A 16,436-nucleotide genomic window follows, 5' to 3' on the forward strand; every position below is an offset into this window, starting at 1 on the left:
CACGGGCCCAGCCGCTCCGCGGCATGTGGGACCTTCCTGGACCGGGGCACGATCCCGTGTCCCCTGCATCGGCAGGCGGACTCTCAACCACTGCGCCACCAGGGAAGCCCACAACTTTTGATTTAAAAATAAAGTACCTCATTTAAAATGCTTATTAACTGTTAGGTTTTAAAAAAAAGGGTATCTATAAATGTTCTTTATCTCAACATAAAAGTTATTAAGACCTACACAAATTTACCTTTGCTAGTACTTCAGGGGAAACCTCTTCATCTGGAGACCATAATTTCCCATTCTTCTCACCTGTTGACTATAGACAATTGAATAAATTTAACTTTTAGAAAAAAATTTAAAATTTTGCTCATTAAGTTTTTCATGCTGAACAGTGCAGTGCTCTAGGAAACCCACAGAAAGTCACCAAGTAGGGACTTGAAAAGAAGAACAAAGTTAGAGGGCTCAAACTTCCTGATTTTGAAACTTAACTACAAATCTATGAGAATCAAGACAATGTGGCTGGTACCTATGTAAGTATAGACATATAGACCAATGGAATGAAATAGAAACCCAGAAAACCTCACATATATCACATATATGGTCTACTGATTTTTAACAAAAGTGCTAAGACCATTTATTGGGAAAAGAACAGTCTCCTCAACAAATGGTGCTGGAAAAACTAGATACAGCAACATGCAAAGGAATGAAGCTGGACTATTACCTTATATCATATATAAAAATTAACTCAAAAAAATGGATCAAAGATCTTTACTTAAGACTAAAAAACTCCTAGAAGAAGGTACAGGGGAAAATCTTTATAATCCTGGATTTGGCAAATACCTGACAAAGGCCTAATATTCAGAATATATAAAGAATTTTTACAACTCAACAGCAACAAATTCAATTAAAAGTGGGCAAAAGACTCAATATCCAAAGAACCACCATTAAACACATGAAAAAAAATCTCAACATCATTAGTCATTAGGGAAACAAATCAAAACCACAAGATACTACTTTGCACCTACTAGGATGACTGTTATCAAAAAAAACCAGGAAAGAATAAGTGTTGGCCAAGATGTAAAGAAACTGGAAGCCTTCAGCATGGCTGCTGGGAATGTAAAATGGTACAGCCACTGTGGAAAAATGTTTGTTAGTCCCTCAAAAAGTTTAGCATAGAATGACCATGTGACCCAACAATTCCACTCCTAGGTATATACTCCAAAGATTTGACTTTGGGGACTCAAATGTTCATATCAGCATTATTCACAACAGTCAAAAGGTAGAACAAACCCAAGGGTCCATCAATAGAAGATAAACAAAATGTAAGTTACACATACAATGGAATACTATTCTGGCATAAAATGAAGTTCTGATACATACTACAACATAGCTGAATCTTGAAACCGTTATGCTAAGAGAAATAAGCCAGACACAAAAGGATAAATATTGTATGATAAGAGGTATCTAGAATAGGCAAATTCATAAAGCAGGAAAATAGAATAGAGGTTACCAGAGTCTGGGGGGAGAGAAGGCAATGGGGAGTTACTGGTTAATAGATACAGAGTTTCTCTCTGAGATGATAAAGTTCTGGAAATAGTGGCAATGGTTACACAACAATGTGGGTGTATATTTTAGGTGGTGGCTTGGGCCATTGTTGAGAGTTGCTTGGCTTTCCTGGGTTAGCCTCTGTGTATACAGGAGGTACACATGTTATTAAACTTCTGTTTGTTTTTTAAACAAAAAACACCCAACAACAAGAATGTGGGTGTATATAATGTAAGAGAACTGTACACTTAAAAAGGGATAAAATGGCAAAGTTTATATTATTTATATTTTACTACACACAAAAAAAGAGAACTATATTAAAATAGAATTTATCAACAATCAAGTCATCATCTAAGAAGCGTCAAATTTCACATCCGTTGCCAGCAATCTATCAGTAGTGCAAAGAACAGATGTATGGAGTAGGAAATGAGGCTTTGGCCATGCTCTTGCATCCCTATCACATCCAAATGGAGGGAGGGAAAAAAGGAGTGCGCTGGCAAGTATTTTTTTTTTAAGTTCCAATACTGAGTGCTCAAAGGCTACTGGACATTTAGAAAGACTAGATAAATTGGATAAGTTAGTACCGCACTGCAAGTCATCCACAATGATCCAGCAGGTAGACTGATTTGTGTCTTCATTCAATAACTCTTTAATTTAGATCTGTTTGGTAAAGTGGTGATTCTTAATCAGACACGTGTTTCAGTAATCATTTGGGGAGCCTTTTCAAGCTATACATCCCAAAGCTCCAACCCAAAGCTAATTAATCAGTATGTGTGCACGCATGTGAGCATGCACACACACACACTTCAATAACTAAAACAGAATACATAATCTAGTGCCGAAAGTGCAATGTAATTATATTTCAAAAAGCTAGTCAAATACAATCCCACTTATACTTTAAACAATATTTGATAAAACAAAATTCTAGTACTCTAGTTAATTGTCCTTCATAGTGTTTGACTTATATTTTTTACTTCATGATTCATCTATCTCATGTTCTCATTTTTTTCTTTCTTAAAGAAAAGTTAAGTTCTAGTAATAATAGCTACACAGCAGGATGTCATTTGGAAATTTAAGTAAGTAAATAAGGAGGTAAAATATATAATAATTTTAAAGTAAAAGAGAATCATACATAGAGAGAAGCAGAAGTGTTGTTTCTGTGACAAATAAAGATGTAAACAGTCTTAATCTTATGATTCTAAATTTAATTAAATGAGAAACTTACCCTGTCATTCATCAGCAGATCTTTCACAATAAAATTTGCTACTACAGATTTCATTGGGGAAGCAAACTGATCTGGTGCTAACATAGATATGTGGCCCAATGAAACTAATGGAGTTATAAGTTGTTCTGGTACATCAGCATTGAGACTCCTACTGAGTGGCTATAAAAATAAAACAGTCAAAATTACTAGTTTGTTTTATAAATATCTAGACATTGTACAGAAACAGTAAATGTTCCTGAGTCCTCCTGAATTTATCATGCCCCAAAATATCTGTTCTAATGAGATGATCAAAAGTAACTTCAATCATATTAGACACTTGATTCTTATTTCACCTACCGAAATTTAATAAGATTCAAAGGTAAACAAAGATAAAAGAAAAAAGTAAAGCCCACATATAAGGTAGAAGTAAAAGCAAGAAAATTCCTGCATGGTCAAATCAGCATTATTTTCAAGTCATGTACAATAGTTTTGTTATGTTGTTGAATTTCTTAACCTGTGGGAACATTTTAAATGACCATGGATCATAAAAAATAAGAGTTCATGGGTTCTGTTCATATTGTATCCAATTTATGATAATAGGAACACTTTTCCAGTAGTGGAATCAGGCAAAGGATCATACATAAGGAAAGGCAAACAGAACTAATTTTCAAGTAGCATTGTCCAGAATTTTAAACTGGGTGGTTCAAAGTCATCTACTGATAGTTTCTTAAACTAAACGGACCACTGAGCCAATAAAGCTAAAATTAAGTAAAATGTTGTAACACAAAACACACCAAACATCTTTCAATATGTAGTATTTGGTTATATAGTCTGATCTAAAGGCTGGGAATATCTAAAGTGCTGAATTAAAACAAAGAGTCCCTGCTCCCATGGAATTTATATTCTAGAGTGGGACTAAATAGCTAAAAAACCAACTTTCTATCTTCATCAAACAACAGAGCATGAAAATAAAAATCAACAACACATCCTATGTAATTATATATACCTCAAAAATCTGTGCAAGCTGTACTTCTTTATTTGTGAATATGGCATGTATACAGTGAACGGCCTGTTTTGCTTGGTGGGGAGTACCTCTCTTTGCTTTCTGATGTAAGATGGGAATTAAGGTCCTGCAAAAAATAATAATCAGTTAAAAAAAAAAAAAAGCCCATAAACCACAAGTAGTTCTTCTGGTTGTCTCCTACTTCATCTGCAGTAACTATCTGGATGTATGCTGGTAGAAAGCCTCTCTTCTAAATTACCTGATCTATAAAAAGATCTAAAACTCCTTCCCTGTCCCCAAGTATAATCCCAGAAATACAATGCCTCAAAAAAAAGGGCTACTACAGAAGACAATTTTCATTTTAAAGCCACCTCATGAATATGAAGAAATAAACAAGCCACCCTTAATTTATAATCTAAAATTGCCCCATGCTATATTTTTACATTTATTTTCTGAGAAAATATTCCTAAATTTTCCACTTCCCTTTCACAATTCCCTTCAGTTATATTTAAAAAAATTTTTTTAAGAATCAAGTGTTTTTCTGTTTTTGTTTTTTTAAATATTTATTTATTTATGGCTGTGTTGGGTCTTAGTTGCAGCATGCAGGATCTTTTGTTGTGGCTTCTCTCTAGTTGTGGCGCGTGGGCTCCAGAGTGCATGGGCGCAGTTGCAGTGCGAGGGCTCTCTAGTTGTGGTGCATGGGCTCCAGAGTGTGTGGGCTCTCTAGTTGTGGTGCAGGGGCTCAGCAGTTGCGGCTCATGGGCTTAGTTGCCCCAGGGCACGTGGGATCTTAGTTCCCTGACCAGGGATCAAACCCGTGTCCCCTGCATTGGAAGGCAGATTCTTAACCACTGGACCACCAGGGAAGTCCCCTGTTCAGTTATTTTAAAGCAACCATGGGGGGAAATAAAGTAGCAAAAGGCCAAGTTACATTAAAAAACAGAAATGAACATACCAGTGAAAGAGAGTATGCAAGGATATAGACAATACATAGGTAGAAAAGTAACAAAAACTTCTAACAATTATTGAGTACTTGTGCTAAGCACCCTTCTAAGTGGTGTTTTTAAAACAAAACAAAACATGGATTAATTAAATCAATCCTCACAATCACCCAAAGACTATTATTATGATCATTAAACAGATGAGAAAACTAAAGCACAAACATATTATTTATGTAAGCTTCTTAAGGTGACAGAGATAGGAAATGGTGGCATTGAGATTTAAAGATAAACATTTCTGGTCAGGGAACTAAGATCCCACGTGCAGCGGGGCAACTACGGAGCCTGTGCGCTGCCAACTACGGAGCCCATGCGCTCTGGAGCCCACGTGCCACAACTAGAGTGAAGCTCATGTGCCACAACTAAGACCCGACGCAGCCAAAATTTAAAAAATAAAATAAATGAAATAAAATGGAAACTTTTTTAAAAAGATAAACATTTCTGTTCCAAATCCATGCACTTAACCACCACACTGACACTGAAGATTTACAACAATCTTTCTATAGAATATGGAAATACATATTACAGTCAATGCATTAAAATTGGCATACACATCAAATAGATAAAACATTCATAAAAAAAATATCAAAATGTTAACACTGACTCTTTCTTTTCCTTTATATTTTCTAAAGTTTCAGCTTTTTACAATGATCTTATAAGTAGTTTTTTAAATCAGAAGAAAATCTGTAAAGCAAAACAAATATTTAAGGAAAGATACTTGTCATATATTTAATGCAATAAGACTACTTCATGAAGGTCAATGATATCAAATGCAATGGTGACAAAGGGTCCTCTTATAATAATGGGAGGCTAGACATTAAGAGCAATGCACCTCAAAGAAAAAACGGGAACATATGCTGGTCAGTCTAAGTCAAATTTGATATTTATGAATATGACACATTTCCCTCCCTGCAGTTTAGAATAATGAGAAGGATTTTCATGCCAAAATAGCTTCCTTGACTAGCACTGTTTAAGTCTTTCTTTGAAATTCATTTATCAGGGGAACAGTTCTTGTAAATAACACCAGTTAGTAACAAAAGAAGATACAGTGTTGATCAAATTGTTGTTAAATATATTATTAATTCTTCTTAGCCTAATGAATGGACGATGCATAGGTCAAGTTTAACCTTTCTCCTTGTTTTTCTAGTGTGCTACAATCCAGTGATGCCACCAGTGTTGTTACTGAGGTCCGCAGTGCTGTGCTTCTCTGCTTTTTCAGTGATTCTCTCCTTCCTTCCCCATTAGTCTTAAGAACAAGAGGTTTTAGTCCTTGTGTCCAAAGTTAACTCTTCCACTGCTTCCTCTGGGATAGAATTCCTTTAAGAATAAATCCTTTACCTTAAAAAAGTATAGGTTTTCCCACCTTGAAAAACTCACAAATTAACTTTATCCTGTGTCAATGATCTTTTTCTATAATGTACGAAGATAAAATTATCATTTCTAGACTATAAACTCCTTAAGAGCAGGGACTGACAGTGGTAATCTTTTATATTAGCCAGTACAGTACCGACAACAAAGAGACTGTACAATAAATGTTGAGTTATTTCTCAAATTAAACTATTAGCTTACAAATTCAATAAAAACTTTTAGGAGTCATGAGTCCTCTTGTCCTATTATTACCTCGTAAGGAAAAACGGGTTTAATTTGGATTTACCCCAGTCTATTTACATATATATAATAACATCCGATTATAATAGCTATCAGCAATGTGTTCTTCCTCCAAAAGACATGAGCACAATTTTGATCCTAAGGCAAGCTCTTTAAGATGCCAAAGTAAAAATACCAAAACATACTTCATTCTTATGAGGAGAGGGGAGGTAGTCTAGAAGAAGAGACAAAAGCACCATGGCCAACAACTAAGCAACTAATAAACATTTTATTAAGCACACTACTTGATTATCCAATTCTTGGGTGGGATATGAAGGTAGTAGTTATTGAATTTGGAGTTGGAGAGAAAAAGATAAATTAGGAAGATATATTAATCCTAAATTCTATACTAACTTTTGATTGTTAATATTAATATTTTGAAATCATGTTGTTTAAACAAAGTTTCAGGTTGTTCCTCTGCCCATATTCTAATGGTAGAGGAGGTGTGTGAGGCCGAGAAAAGATGAAAACAAAAGATACAGTAAAGTAGCTTCTAAATAAAAGTTGTCCTTCCTCTCTCCTATCTTCCTAAGGAAAAGGGAAACAATGATCCTATGACTCCCAAACTTGGAAAACTTTTGTGTTTACCATGAGAAAAAACATACTCACGATCGTATCTGGGGTAGGTCTGTTTCTATTTTGTGGCCTGTATTTCTAAAAATTTGTATAGCAGCTTCTGCTACCTTGTCATCTTCCATTCTGAGGCACTGTAACAGGGACTCATATGTCTCTGCAGAGTGGAACGAGGTAGGATGTGTGAAAGACAGAACCTAGAGGAACAGATATAACTTTATAAGTACAGACAATGGTTTTAATCCATTAAAAGAAGAGAACTATTTTCTACTACAAATAAAATTTTAAATTATGGGCTGCATATGCTAGCAATACAACTAAGATTATATCTTGCAGTCTCCCTTGAAGTTGAGTTGTGTCTAATGATTCCTGATATACAGCCCTTGCTATATTTTCTTCTTCACCTCTTAGTCTATTCTGATACTGGGAATGTGGAAAATGTGGCTCCTTTTCGTGGAGTGATACTGTGATGCGAACAAAATGCTAACACTGAGCTTTATTTCACTGGCAAAAAGATACTCTATAAGGAAATATTTTAAATGAAATCCATCACAAAAAGTTCACTCATCATAACTAAAAACAAAGAAGCCATTATTGGGAACTCTTAATCACGATTACAAACATATAAATAATTATTCCCTTTATTGAGACGTAAGTTCCAGGCTATCCTTAAGGAATTTACAGCAAGTTAGATACGTATCTACAAAGTTTACCTTCCACGAAGTAGAAACAATTTAGTTAGCATAATATAGGCAGTAAGGGCTAAAAGTAGAAAAATAAGGAGGTGGGGGGAATGGAGTATGTAAACCCTCATTAACTTATTAAATAAACATTGTTTTTTCTTTTTTTTGGCTGCATTGGGTCCTCATTGCTGTATGCGGGCTTTCCCCAGCTGCAGCGAGCGGGGGCCACTCTTCACTGCGGTGCACAGACTTCTCACTGAGGTGCACGGACTTCTCACTGCGGTGGCCTCTCTTGCTGCAGAGCACAGCCTCCAGGCGCACAGGCTTCAGCAGTTGTGGCTCCCGGGCTCTAGAGCGCAGGCCCAGCAGTTGTGGCGCATGGGCTCAGCCACTCTGCAGCATGTGGGATCTTCCCGGACCAGGGCTCGAACCCGTGTCCCCTGCACTGGCAGGCAGACTCCCAACCACATTTGCCTTAAAGATGACTTTACTCTTAAAAGTATTTAAACAGGGCTTCCCTGGTGGCGCGGTGGTTGAGAGTCCGCCTGCAGATGCAGGGGACACAGGTTCGTGCCCCGGTCTGGGAAGATCCCACATTCCGCGGAGCGGCTGGGCCCGTGAGCCATGGCCGCTGAGCCTGCGTGTCTGGAGCCTGTGCTCCGCAACGGGAGAGGCCACAACAGTGAGAGGCCCGCGTACTGCAAAAAAAACCCCAAACGAACAAAAAAATTAAAAAAAAAAAGTATTTAAATATATTACTCCATTACTAAAAATACAAAGTCTTTCTCATGAAGAATCACATCAGTTCTTTCCATGAAATATTTAAGGGAATTCCCTGGCGGTCCAGTGGTTAGGACTCCACGCTCTCACTGCTGAGGGCCCAAGTTCCATCCCTGGTCGGGGAACTAAAATCTCACAAGCTGCTCAGCACGGCCAAAAAGAAAAAGAAAAAAAGATATTTAAGACCACTGCAATACAAACCCATCACTCTCTTTTCTGTCTAATGTCCATTGCACTGGTTTGTTTCTTCTCCTTTAGTTCATATGTTGTAATGATATAAATGTCTCTTAGCCTTTATTTATTTTTTTATTATTATTTTTAATAAATTTATTTTTGGCTGCATTGGGTCTTTGTTGCTGCACATGGGCTTTCTCTAGTTGTGGCGAGCGGGGGCTATTCTTCGTTACGGTGCACAGGCTTCTCACTGCAGTGGCTTCTCTTGTTGCGGAGCTCGGGCTCTAGGCGCGCAGGCTTCAGTAGTTGTGGCTCTTGGGCTCTAGACCTCAGGCTCAGTAGTTGTGGCGCACAGGCTCAATAGTTGTGGCTCGTGGGCTCTAGAGTGCAGGCTCAGTAGTTGTGGCACGTGGGCTTAGTTGCTCCACGGCATGTGGTATCTTCCCGGATCAGGGCTCAAACCCATGTCCTCTGCATTGGCAAGTGTGTTCTTAACCACTGTGCCACCAGGGAAGCCCATGTCTCTTAGCCTTTAATTTCTTCTATTTACTCCATCTAACAAAAGCTCTATCAAGTGCTGTATCATTTTAAAAAGGAGTGTTAAATGCCCTTGATGGTACCTTTCTGCCCCAATGGCACTCCACAATCTAGAACCAACCTTGTCTTCCATTACTCCCCAAAGCAATACTTTTATCTAGTCAGACTACACTCACAACAATCCCTAAAACATGCCAAGAATTATTCTCTTTGATGATGCTGTGTTCCCCCTAGATTAAATCATGTCTCTTACTAATTGTTCAATTCTCTTAATTCTTTGGCATCTATTATGTTTACCAACTGTTTAAAAAAAATCACAATCAGATAGATGATGTCTTATAGTAATTTCCTGTGAACAGTCCTATTACCCCAGATGCAGGTTATTTGAAAGATAAGACTAGATTATTTAGCACGTACTGTTACAAGCATAGCAGACACGCAAATGATGTACGGAACAGCAAAACCCATAAAATTATTATTTTATAATGTAAAATAATTATATTATTATAATGTAGAAAACGTGTTATTTTTATAAAATATGATTTCTATTACAAATTTTAATCTTTTGAATAGTTTCCAATGAAATAAAGCCTGACTCTTGCATATCCTTAAGGGGATTCAAATTATGACTGCAGAAAAGACAAACTGTTTCAAAAATACCTTAAGAAGTTCAAGTCCTGAACGAATAGCTGTATCTGGACTTACACCCTCCTCTTCATCATCTGCTGTCCCCTCTATTGATTTATTCATTAGTTTTACCAGTGCACTATTAAAGTAAGAAAATCTAAATTAGTAACACTACTATATTAGTAACTATATCCTAATTACATTGTAGCAGACATATACAGAATCTAAACAACAAATTCAAATATCTTCTGGAAGAAAAAGTTATTTTGTGACTTTAAATTTTGCTCTCTACATAACAACAGAGCTTATTTTTAGTTTATCTGCCCCACCCATGTGTAATAAGAGTAATTCTACTGAAAAACAACAAAACTAAAATTAAACGACACATGTACTGGAAATATATTTTTATAAGTATAAGCAATGTAATATTCATACCCATATATAGAGATCATTTGCAATTTTAAGAAAAACAGTAAAGATGGCAGTTACTAAATGGACAAATGACAATGCACTCAAAGCAAAAAAACATAGCAAACACTCACATGGACAAAGGCATTAATCACTTATAATTAACACTGAATCGGTAATTCCATTCCTAGAGATTTATAACAAAGAAATTTATAACAATTCATGAGAAGCATCATGCTAAATATATCCATAAACATTGATCAATTAAAAACTATTTAATTGTCCAACATTATTGAATTAGTTTTCAAATATACCTAACCACCACAAAATGGAATATTGCCTGGTCAACATGATACTATTTTAAGTAAAAACAAAACATGACCTTTGTTTTTGAAACTTCAATTCTTCATCAGTAAACTGAAGAAGGATATTAAACTCTGAGGATATTAAATTATTACAGCAAATGGCCTAGTACAGGCAAATATTCAACAAATTTAGCTTTCACCCTACCCCAACACAAACCTCTTCCCCATTAGGAGTCACTCCTTATTTACCTCCACCTCCTTCAGCCCCAGGCATCTACTAATCTACTTTCTGTTGTTATACACATTTGCCTATTCTAAATATTTCATAAAAATGGACCCATGTAATATGTGGTCTCTGTGAGTGACTCCTTTCATTTAGCATACTGCTCTTCAGGTTCATCCTTGTTGTAGTACGTATCAGTACTTCATTCATTTTAATTCTGGATAATGTTCCAATGTCTGCACATAAGATATTTTATTTATCCATTCATCAGTTGATGGTCCATTTGGGACATTCTATTTTTTGGCTATTATGAATAACATTGCTATAAACATTTATGTACAGATTTTGTATGGGCATATATTTAGGAGTGGAATTGCAAGGTGATATGGTAACTCTACGCTTAAGTATTGGAGGAACTGTCAAACTGTTTTCACAAGCAGCTCCACCACTTTACATTCTCACTAGCAATACATGAGGGTTCCAATTTTTCTACATCCTCACCAACTCATCTTTTTGATCACAGCCATCTAGTGGGTGTAAAGTGGTGAATCATTGTGGAGATACATACATAAAACATTGCCATCTCCACAAAAACCTGCCTTATGCCTCTTCTGTGGTCAATTCCCGTTTCCTACCCTGGCAATAATAACTGATCTGCTTTCTGTCAATATAATTTTACCTTTTCTAAAGTTTTACATATTTTGTGTCTGAAAACTTTTATGTGACATAATGCTTTTGAGACTCCTCCATGTTGTTGCATAGAAATCAGTGGTTCGTTCCTCTTTGTTGCTGAGAAGTATTTCGTTGTATGGATATTCCACAGTTATGTTTATCCAATTACCAACTGATGGACTTCTGGGTATTTCTATTAAAGACATAAGTAAAGCTGCTAAAAGCAGTTAAGTATAGGTCTTTATGGGAAGTATGTTTTCTTTTTTTTTTTTATGATGTTTTCTTTTCTTATAGGCAAATGTCTGCCCCATTGGGATTCCTGAGTCGTAAGGTAATGTATGTACATTTAATGTACAACAAACTGCTTTAAATATCACCAACACATGGTTAGGTAAGTCTACATACTCACCAATACTTTGTAGACAGTATCTTTAATTTTAGCCATTCTAGTGGGTGTGTAGTGGTACTTCTCACTCTAATTTGAATTTGCATTTCCCCAATGAGTAATAAGGTTGATTGTCTTTTCTTGTGCTTATTTACTATTTGTATGTTTTATTTGATAAAGTATCTGTTCAATTTTTTTGGCCATTTTAAAGTTGGTTTGTTTGTCTTATCTCCCCGTCTGTGGCTTGACCTTTCTTTTTCTTAATGATGCCTTGCAGAGAGGAAAAAAATAATTAACTTTTCTCTCATTGTTTGTACTCTTTATGTCCCATCTAAAATCTTGCTCACCCTGTTATTTTGTTTTAGAATGGTTACCTCTGACATTATACATTTAAAAAAAATTATTTCCAATTTGAGAAAAATATTCTGAATTAAGCTTTCTATTAGAAGGAAATCCCATAAAAGGCATGAATTTATTAACACGATTACAAATGTGTTTGATAAAATTTACAAATGTATCTGACTACTCATAATAGAGCCCGTGCATGCATTTATTTAATAAGTATTTATTGACTACCTACTGTGTGTAAAGTCTTAGGGTCTATCCTGGAAATACAGTGCAAAACAAGACAGGCATAATCTCTGTTTTCATTACAATGTGGGTGGGATCACCCTTATGAGTCAAAAAGCTATTTGGGTGAGACAGACCCAAATCTTGAAGCCAGAACTATAGTCCTTCCTCTTATGAAAGTATTCTTCCTCATTTCTAAATTAGATAAATAATATACACTCCATATACTTCACAGAGTATGATGAAGCAAAAGATCATCACCAATCCAAATGCATGTTCAAAACTGCTTGGGAAATTATCCATGTGTCCGTTTCTCTCTATCCTATATAACAACTGTTAAAAATCTTTACCATTCTAACTCAGGTCTATTTTTTAAATCCTTCCACTGAGCAGACTACCTCACTGTTGACATAAAGGAGAACAATGGAGGCTTTGAGTGAAAACTGTAATTTTCCATATCCTATTTTCTAACCTCCTTTAATGCCACAGGGGAAGATTTTCTTCTTCCTGTTCCATTTCTTTAGGGATGGTGCTCTATCCTAGTTCTATTCCCCTTACCCCATCTTCAACCTCTCTTCTTTCCTTTTAGCACCTTTTAAAGGTATGCAAATATTCAAAATCCCTTCATTAAAAACAAGAAAAGACCCTTCTTCAACCTTACTCTCTTTCCATCAGCTCATTTTTCTCCTTTACTTTTTATAGCTAAACTGTCTATACTAGCTGTCCCCAAATCCCAATTTATCTCCTATAGCAGTTTAGAAGGGTGATAATGGTATATATCCCTTTGATTTTCTCAGACCTCAAGATGGCCAAGTGGTATCTAGTGGGCTCCTACTCAGCTAGGCCAGTCACCTCTAGACTTGAGCAGTCTTCTCTGCTCAAATACTGTAATTTTCTTTGTGTACCATGATGTGGGGTGGAAGGACTATCCTATGCCCTTCTCAATCCATGGTAATCTGGATTTGTCCTTGCTAACCCAAAGAAACTATTCCGGGCATTGTAGTGGTTTTCTATTTTTAAATTCAGTGGATATTTGAATTTACTATTTTACTCTGGGCAGTATCTGACCCCTGACCTCTTTTGACCATGCCCTCTTAAAAAACATCTTTTAATTTAATAAATTCCTTTTATTCTGCCAGCCTTTTAATTGTTAATATTCCTCAGGATTCAGTCCTCAACCTTTCTCTTTCTAAATTTTACCCTCTCCCCAGGTTTCAATCATTATTACAATCACTACTTCATTTTCAACCACTATCTACAGACCAATAACTAACTGTAGCATGCATATGTGTATTTGTATGTACATAAGTCTGGGGGAAATATACTAAAATAAATAAATATATTTTAAAAAGTTATACTTAGAATGATTTTCTACTATTCTCAATGCTTCCTTCCCAAATCCTTCATTATGGCTGAAGTATATGCAATTTTCTAAATAATTCTTGATTCCTTTTGCCTTTGTTCTTTTGTGTCTGCTATTTTTCTTCCTAGAATAGCTATTAACATTCATTTAGCACTTAACTATGTGTGAGGCATTATGCTAAGTGTTCTACATACCTATATGTTATTTAAGCCTCTCAAAAACTTCACTTAGTAATTATTATTGTTCTTATCTTAAAGATGAGTAATTTAAATAACCTGCTCAATGACACAGGGCTAATGGCCTGGTCTGCTCTTCTCCTGCAATCTTCACCTGGCTGATCTCTATAATTCCTACTGATCATTCACTACCCATATTAAGTGCCATCTATTTCAGGAGCCTTTTCTAATAACAAATACATTTCACACAATTCAGGTTAGGTAACTCTCCTTCCCCAATTGCCCGATGTACTTTAAAAATCACTTCTCTAAAGGTATGTTTAATGAATAAATAAACCCTCTGTTTGCAATTTATATTCCATGAAAATTTGGTTACATGGAAGGAATCTTATATGACATATATTTCTCAGTAAAATTAATAAATTGGAATTTTGCATAAAATTAGTCTCTTAGACATCCTAACCATAAGTTAGTTGGTTTTTCTGAGCCCAAACAATCATGACACTACTGAAAAAACTGAGTTTTTGGTCTTTTAAGACTGGAGATCAAACACTAGCTTATTATAATTTAGTAAAGTAATGAAACTCTGTGAGGCCTCATGGAGACAAATACCAAAGGCTTCCTGATGCCAATTATATGTCTCTTTCAAAATCAATATGCAAAGGAAAGAGTGCCTACCATTTCCTTGAATTACCCCATTAAAACCAAACGGTATAGAGCAAAGGACACTGACACTGAAAACAATAAATCTCAGTTTAAGTTATGGTTTTTGCTATTACCCAGCTGTAAAAAAACCACCTGGTCTCTCTCAGAACCTTAGCTTTCTTACTTGCAAATAAGGAAATTAAAAGATAAGGAGATCTTAGCTAAAAAAAACAAGAAAACTCCACAAAAAAAACCCCTACAAACATCACCATTACGAGCTTAATTGTGTACCCCCAAATTCATTGTGTTTAAGTCCTAACCTCCAGTACAGCTCAGGATGTGACTGTACTTGGAAATAGAGCCTTTAAAGAGATAATTAAGGTAAACTGAGGTCAAATGGGTGGGGCATAATCTCAAATGATTGGTGTCCTTATGTGAAGAGGAAGTTAGGAGACAGACATGTGAGGAAAGCAAAGTTATCTCTGCATTCCATGGAGTGAGGCTTCAGAAGAAATCAAACTCGCTGATACCTTGAATCTTGGACTGCTAGCCTCCAGAATATGAGAAAATAAATTTCTGTTGTTTAAGTCACACAGTCTGTGGTCTTTTGTTATGGCAGCCCTAGCAAACTAATACAATTGGAATTTCAATACAACCAAAGCAGTGATTCACATAAGATAAAATAACAGCTAGAACCAGGTCTCCTAATCCAAAGAAAAGAGAATCAATAAATGCTATTTAGTTACCCAACATAAAAAGATATGTAGATAATCTACTGGAAAAATGGTTAGTGCAAGGGAAAAGCATTCTCAGAAGTTTACAACAGAAAATCATTAGAAACAAGTGAAATGCATGAAATTATGGGAACAATTAAAAACAATAGCTGTCAATGTCTATTATGCTAGTCTGCTTACTTTTTGCATATTATCACTAATTTTCACATTCATGTAACAAGATGTTATACCCATATTAAAGTTAAAAATAAACTAAAAACTCAGATAAAGTAGGGCCAAAAAACTGGTAAGTAATACACATGTGTTTAGAAAGCAGATTAGTCTAATGGCAATCTTTTGCTACCTTCAAACTATTATTCTGTTTTTCACATATCTCAAGTGAACGGTAATATAATACACACTAAAGAACACTATATGGCCATGAAAACTGTTAAGAAAACTCAAAGGCTGATGATAGCCTATAGATTTAAAATTTTCTTCCTTCTCATGTTCCAGGTTTTCTTTAATGAGCACATACAAGCTAAAAATAAACACAAGAACTCAAAAAAATCAATAGTGAAGCAAACCAAAGATCAAAAAATGAACTTTGGTCCTTCTTTCAACTTCAATGATATATGCTTCTGCCTTTAAAAAGGTGTACAGGAAACCTTTTTAGGTCTCCTTGGGGACCCAGAATTTAAACTTACAACACTGTAGTTTCAGATTATATTCTATTTATGAGTGAATATATTTCCTAGCTTACCTGATGGCTTCTGAATCAATGTGCACAGGTGCAATTCTTTCCAACAGAAATTTGACCATTTCTAGAAAAGGATTTGTTGGCTGCTTAGGATTTGCAAGTTTCCGGGCTATTTCTCTCTATAGAAAGGAAAAGAGTTTTTACAGTAAGTATCATCCTCTTTCATGTTTTTCAAAATAAAAATGATCACAGGCAACAAAAGCATTTAAAGATTCAAAACCATCAGGCGTAAAAAAGCCCTTTTCCTGCTTTACAGCCTGACTAAAATGATATACTCATTAGGCAATCACTAGAAAACCTGGACTGTAGAGAAAAGGAAGGGGGTGACAAGGTATGATTTATGCCCTTTGTCTCATATTTCTCCCATAAAATTAGTACCTTGTAAACAATCTTTTTAATGCTCTACTTTTGAAAAAATTAAAACAATTTATACTTTCATGGGTTTCATTGGTTT

General features: G+C 35.6%; 1 protein-coding gene across 4 annotated transcripts in view; it reads right to left on the reverse strand.

Annotated features, from left to right (window-relative positions):
• The window catches only part of PDS5A (PDS5 cohesin associated factor A), a 128,382-nt gene that overhangs the window by 29,493 nt on the left and 82,453 nt on the right, over positions 1-16,436 (reverse strand). For all 4 annotated transcript variants that reach the window (XM_032632222.1, XM_032632223.1, XM_032632221.1 and 1 more), the window contains 6 exons: positions 15,986-16,101; positions 9,796-9,901; positions 6,998-7,158; positions 3,747-3,870; positions 2,762-2,920; positions 239-307 (listed from right to left, as the gene is read on the reverse strand). In XM_032632222.1, the coding sequence (XP_032488113.1) occupies positions 239-307; positions 2,762-2,920; positions 3,747-3,870; positions 6,998-7,158; positions 9,796-9,901; positions 15,986-16,101 (735 nt within the window). The remainder of the gene's footprint in view (positions 1-238; positions 308-2,761; positions 2,921-3,746; positions 3,871-6,997; positions 7,159-9,795; positions 9,902-15,985; positions 16,102-16,436) is intronic.

Source organism: Phocoena sinus, chromosome 5, assembly GCF_008692025.1.
Source record: "Phocoena sinus isolate mPhoSin1 chromosome 5, mPhoSin1.pri, whole genome shotgun sequence".
Lineage (NCBI taxonomy): Eukaryota > Metazoa > Chordata > Mammalia > Artiodactyla > Phocoenidae > Phocoena > Phocoena sinus.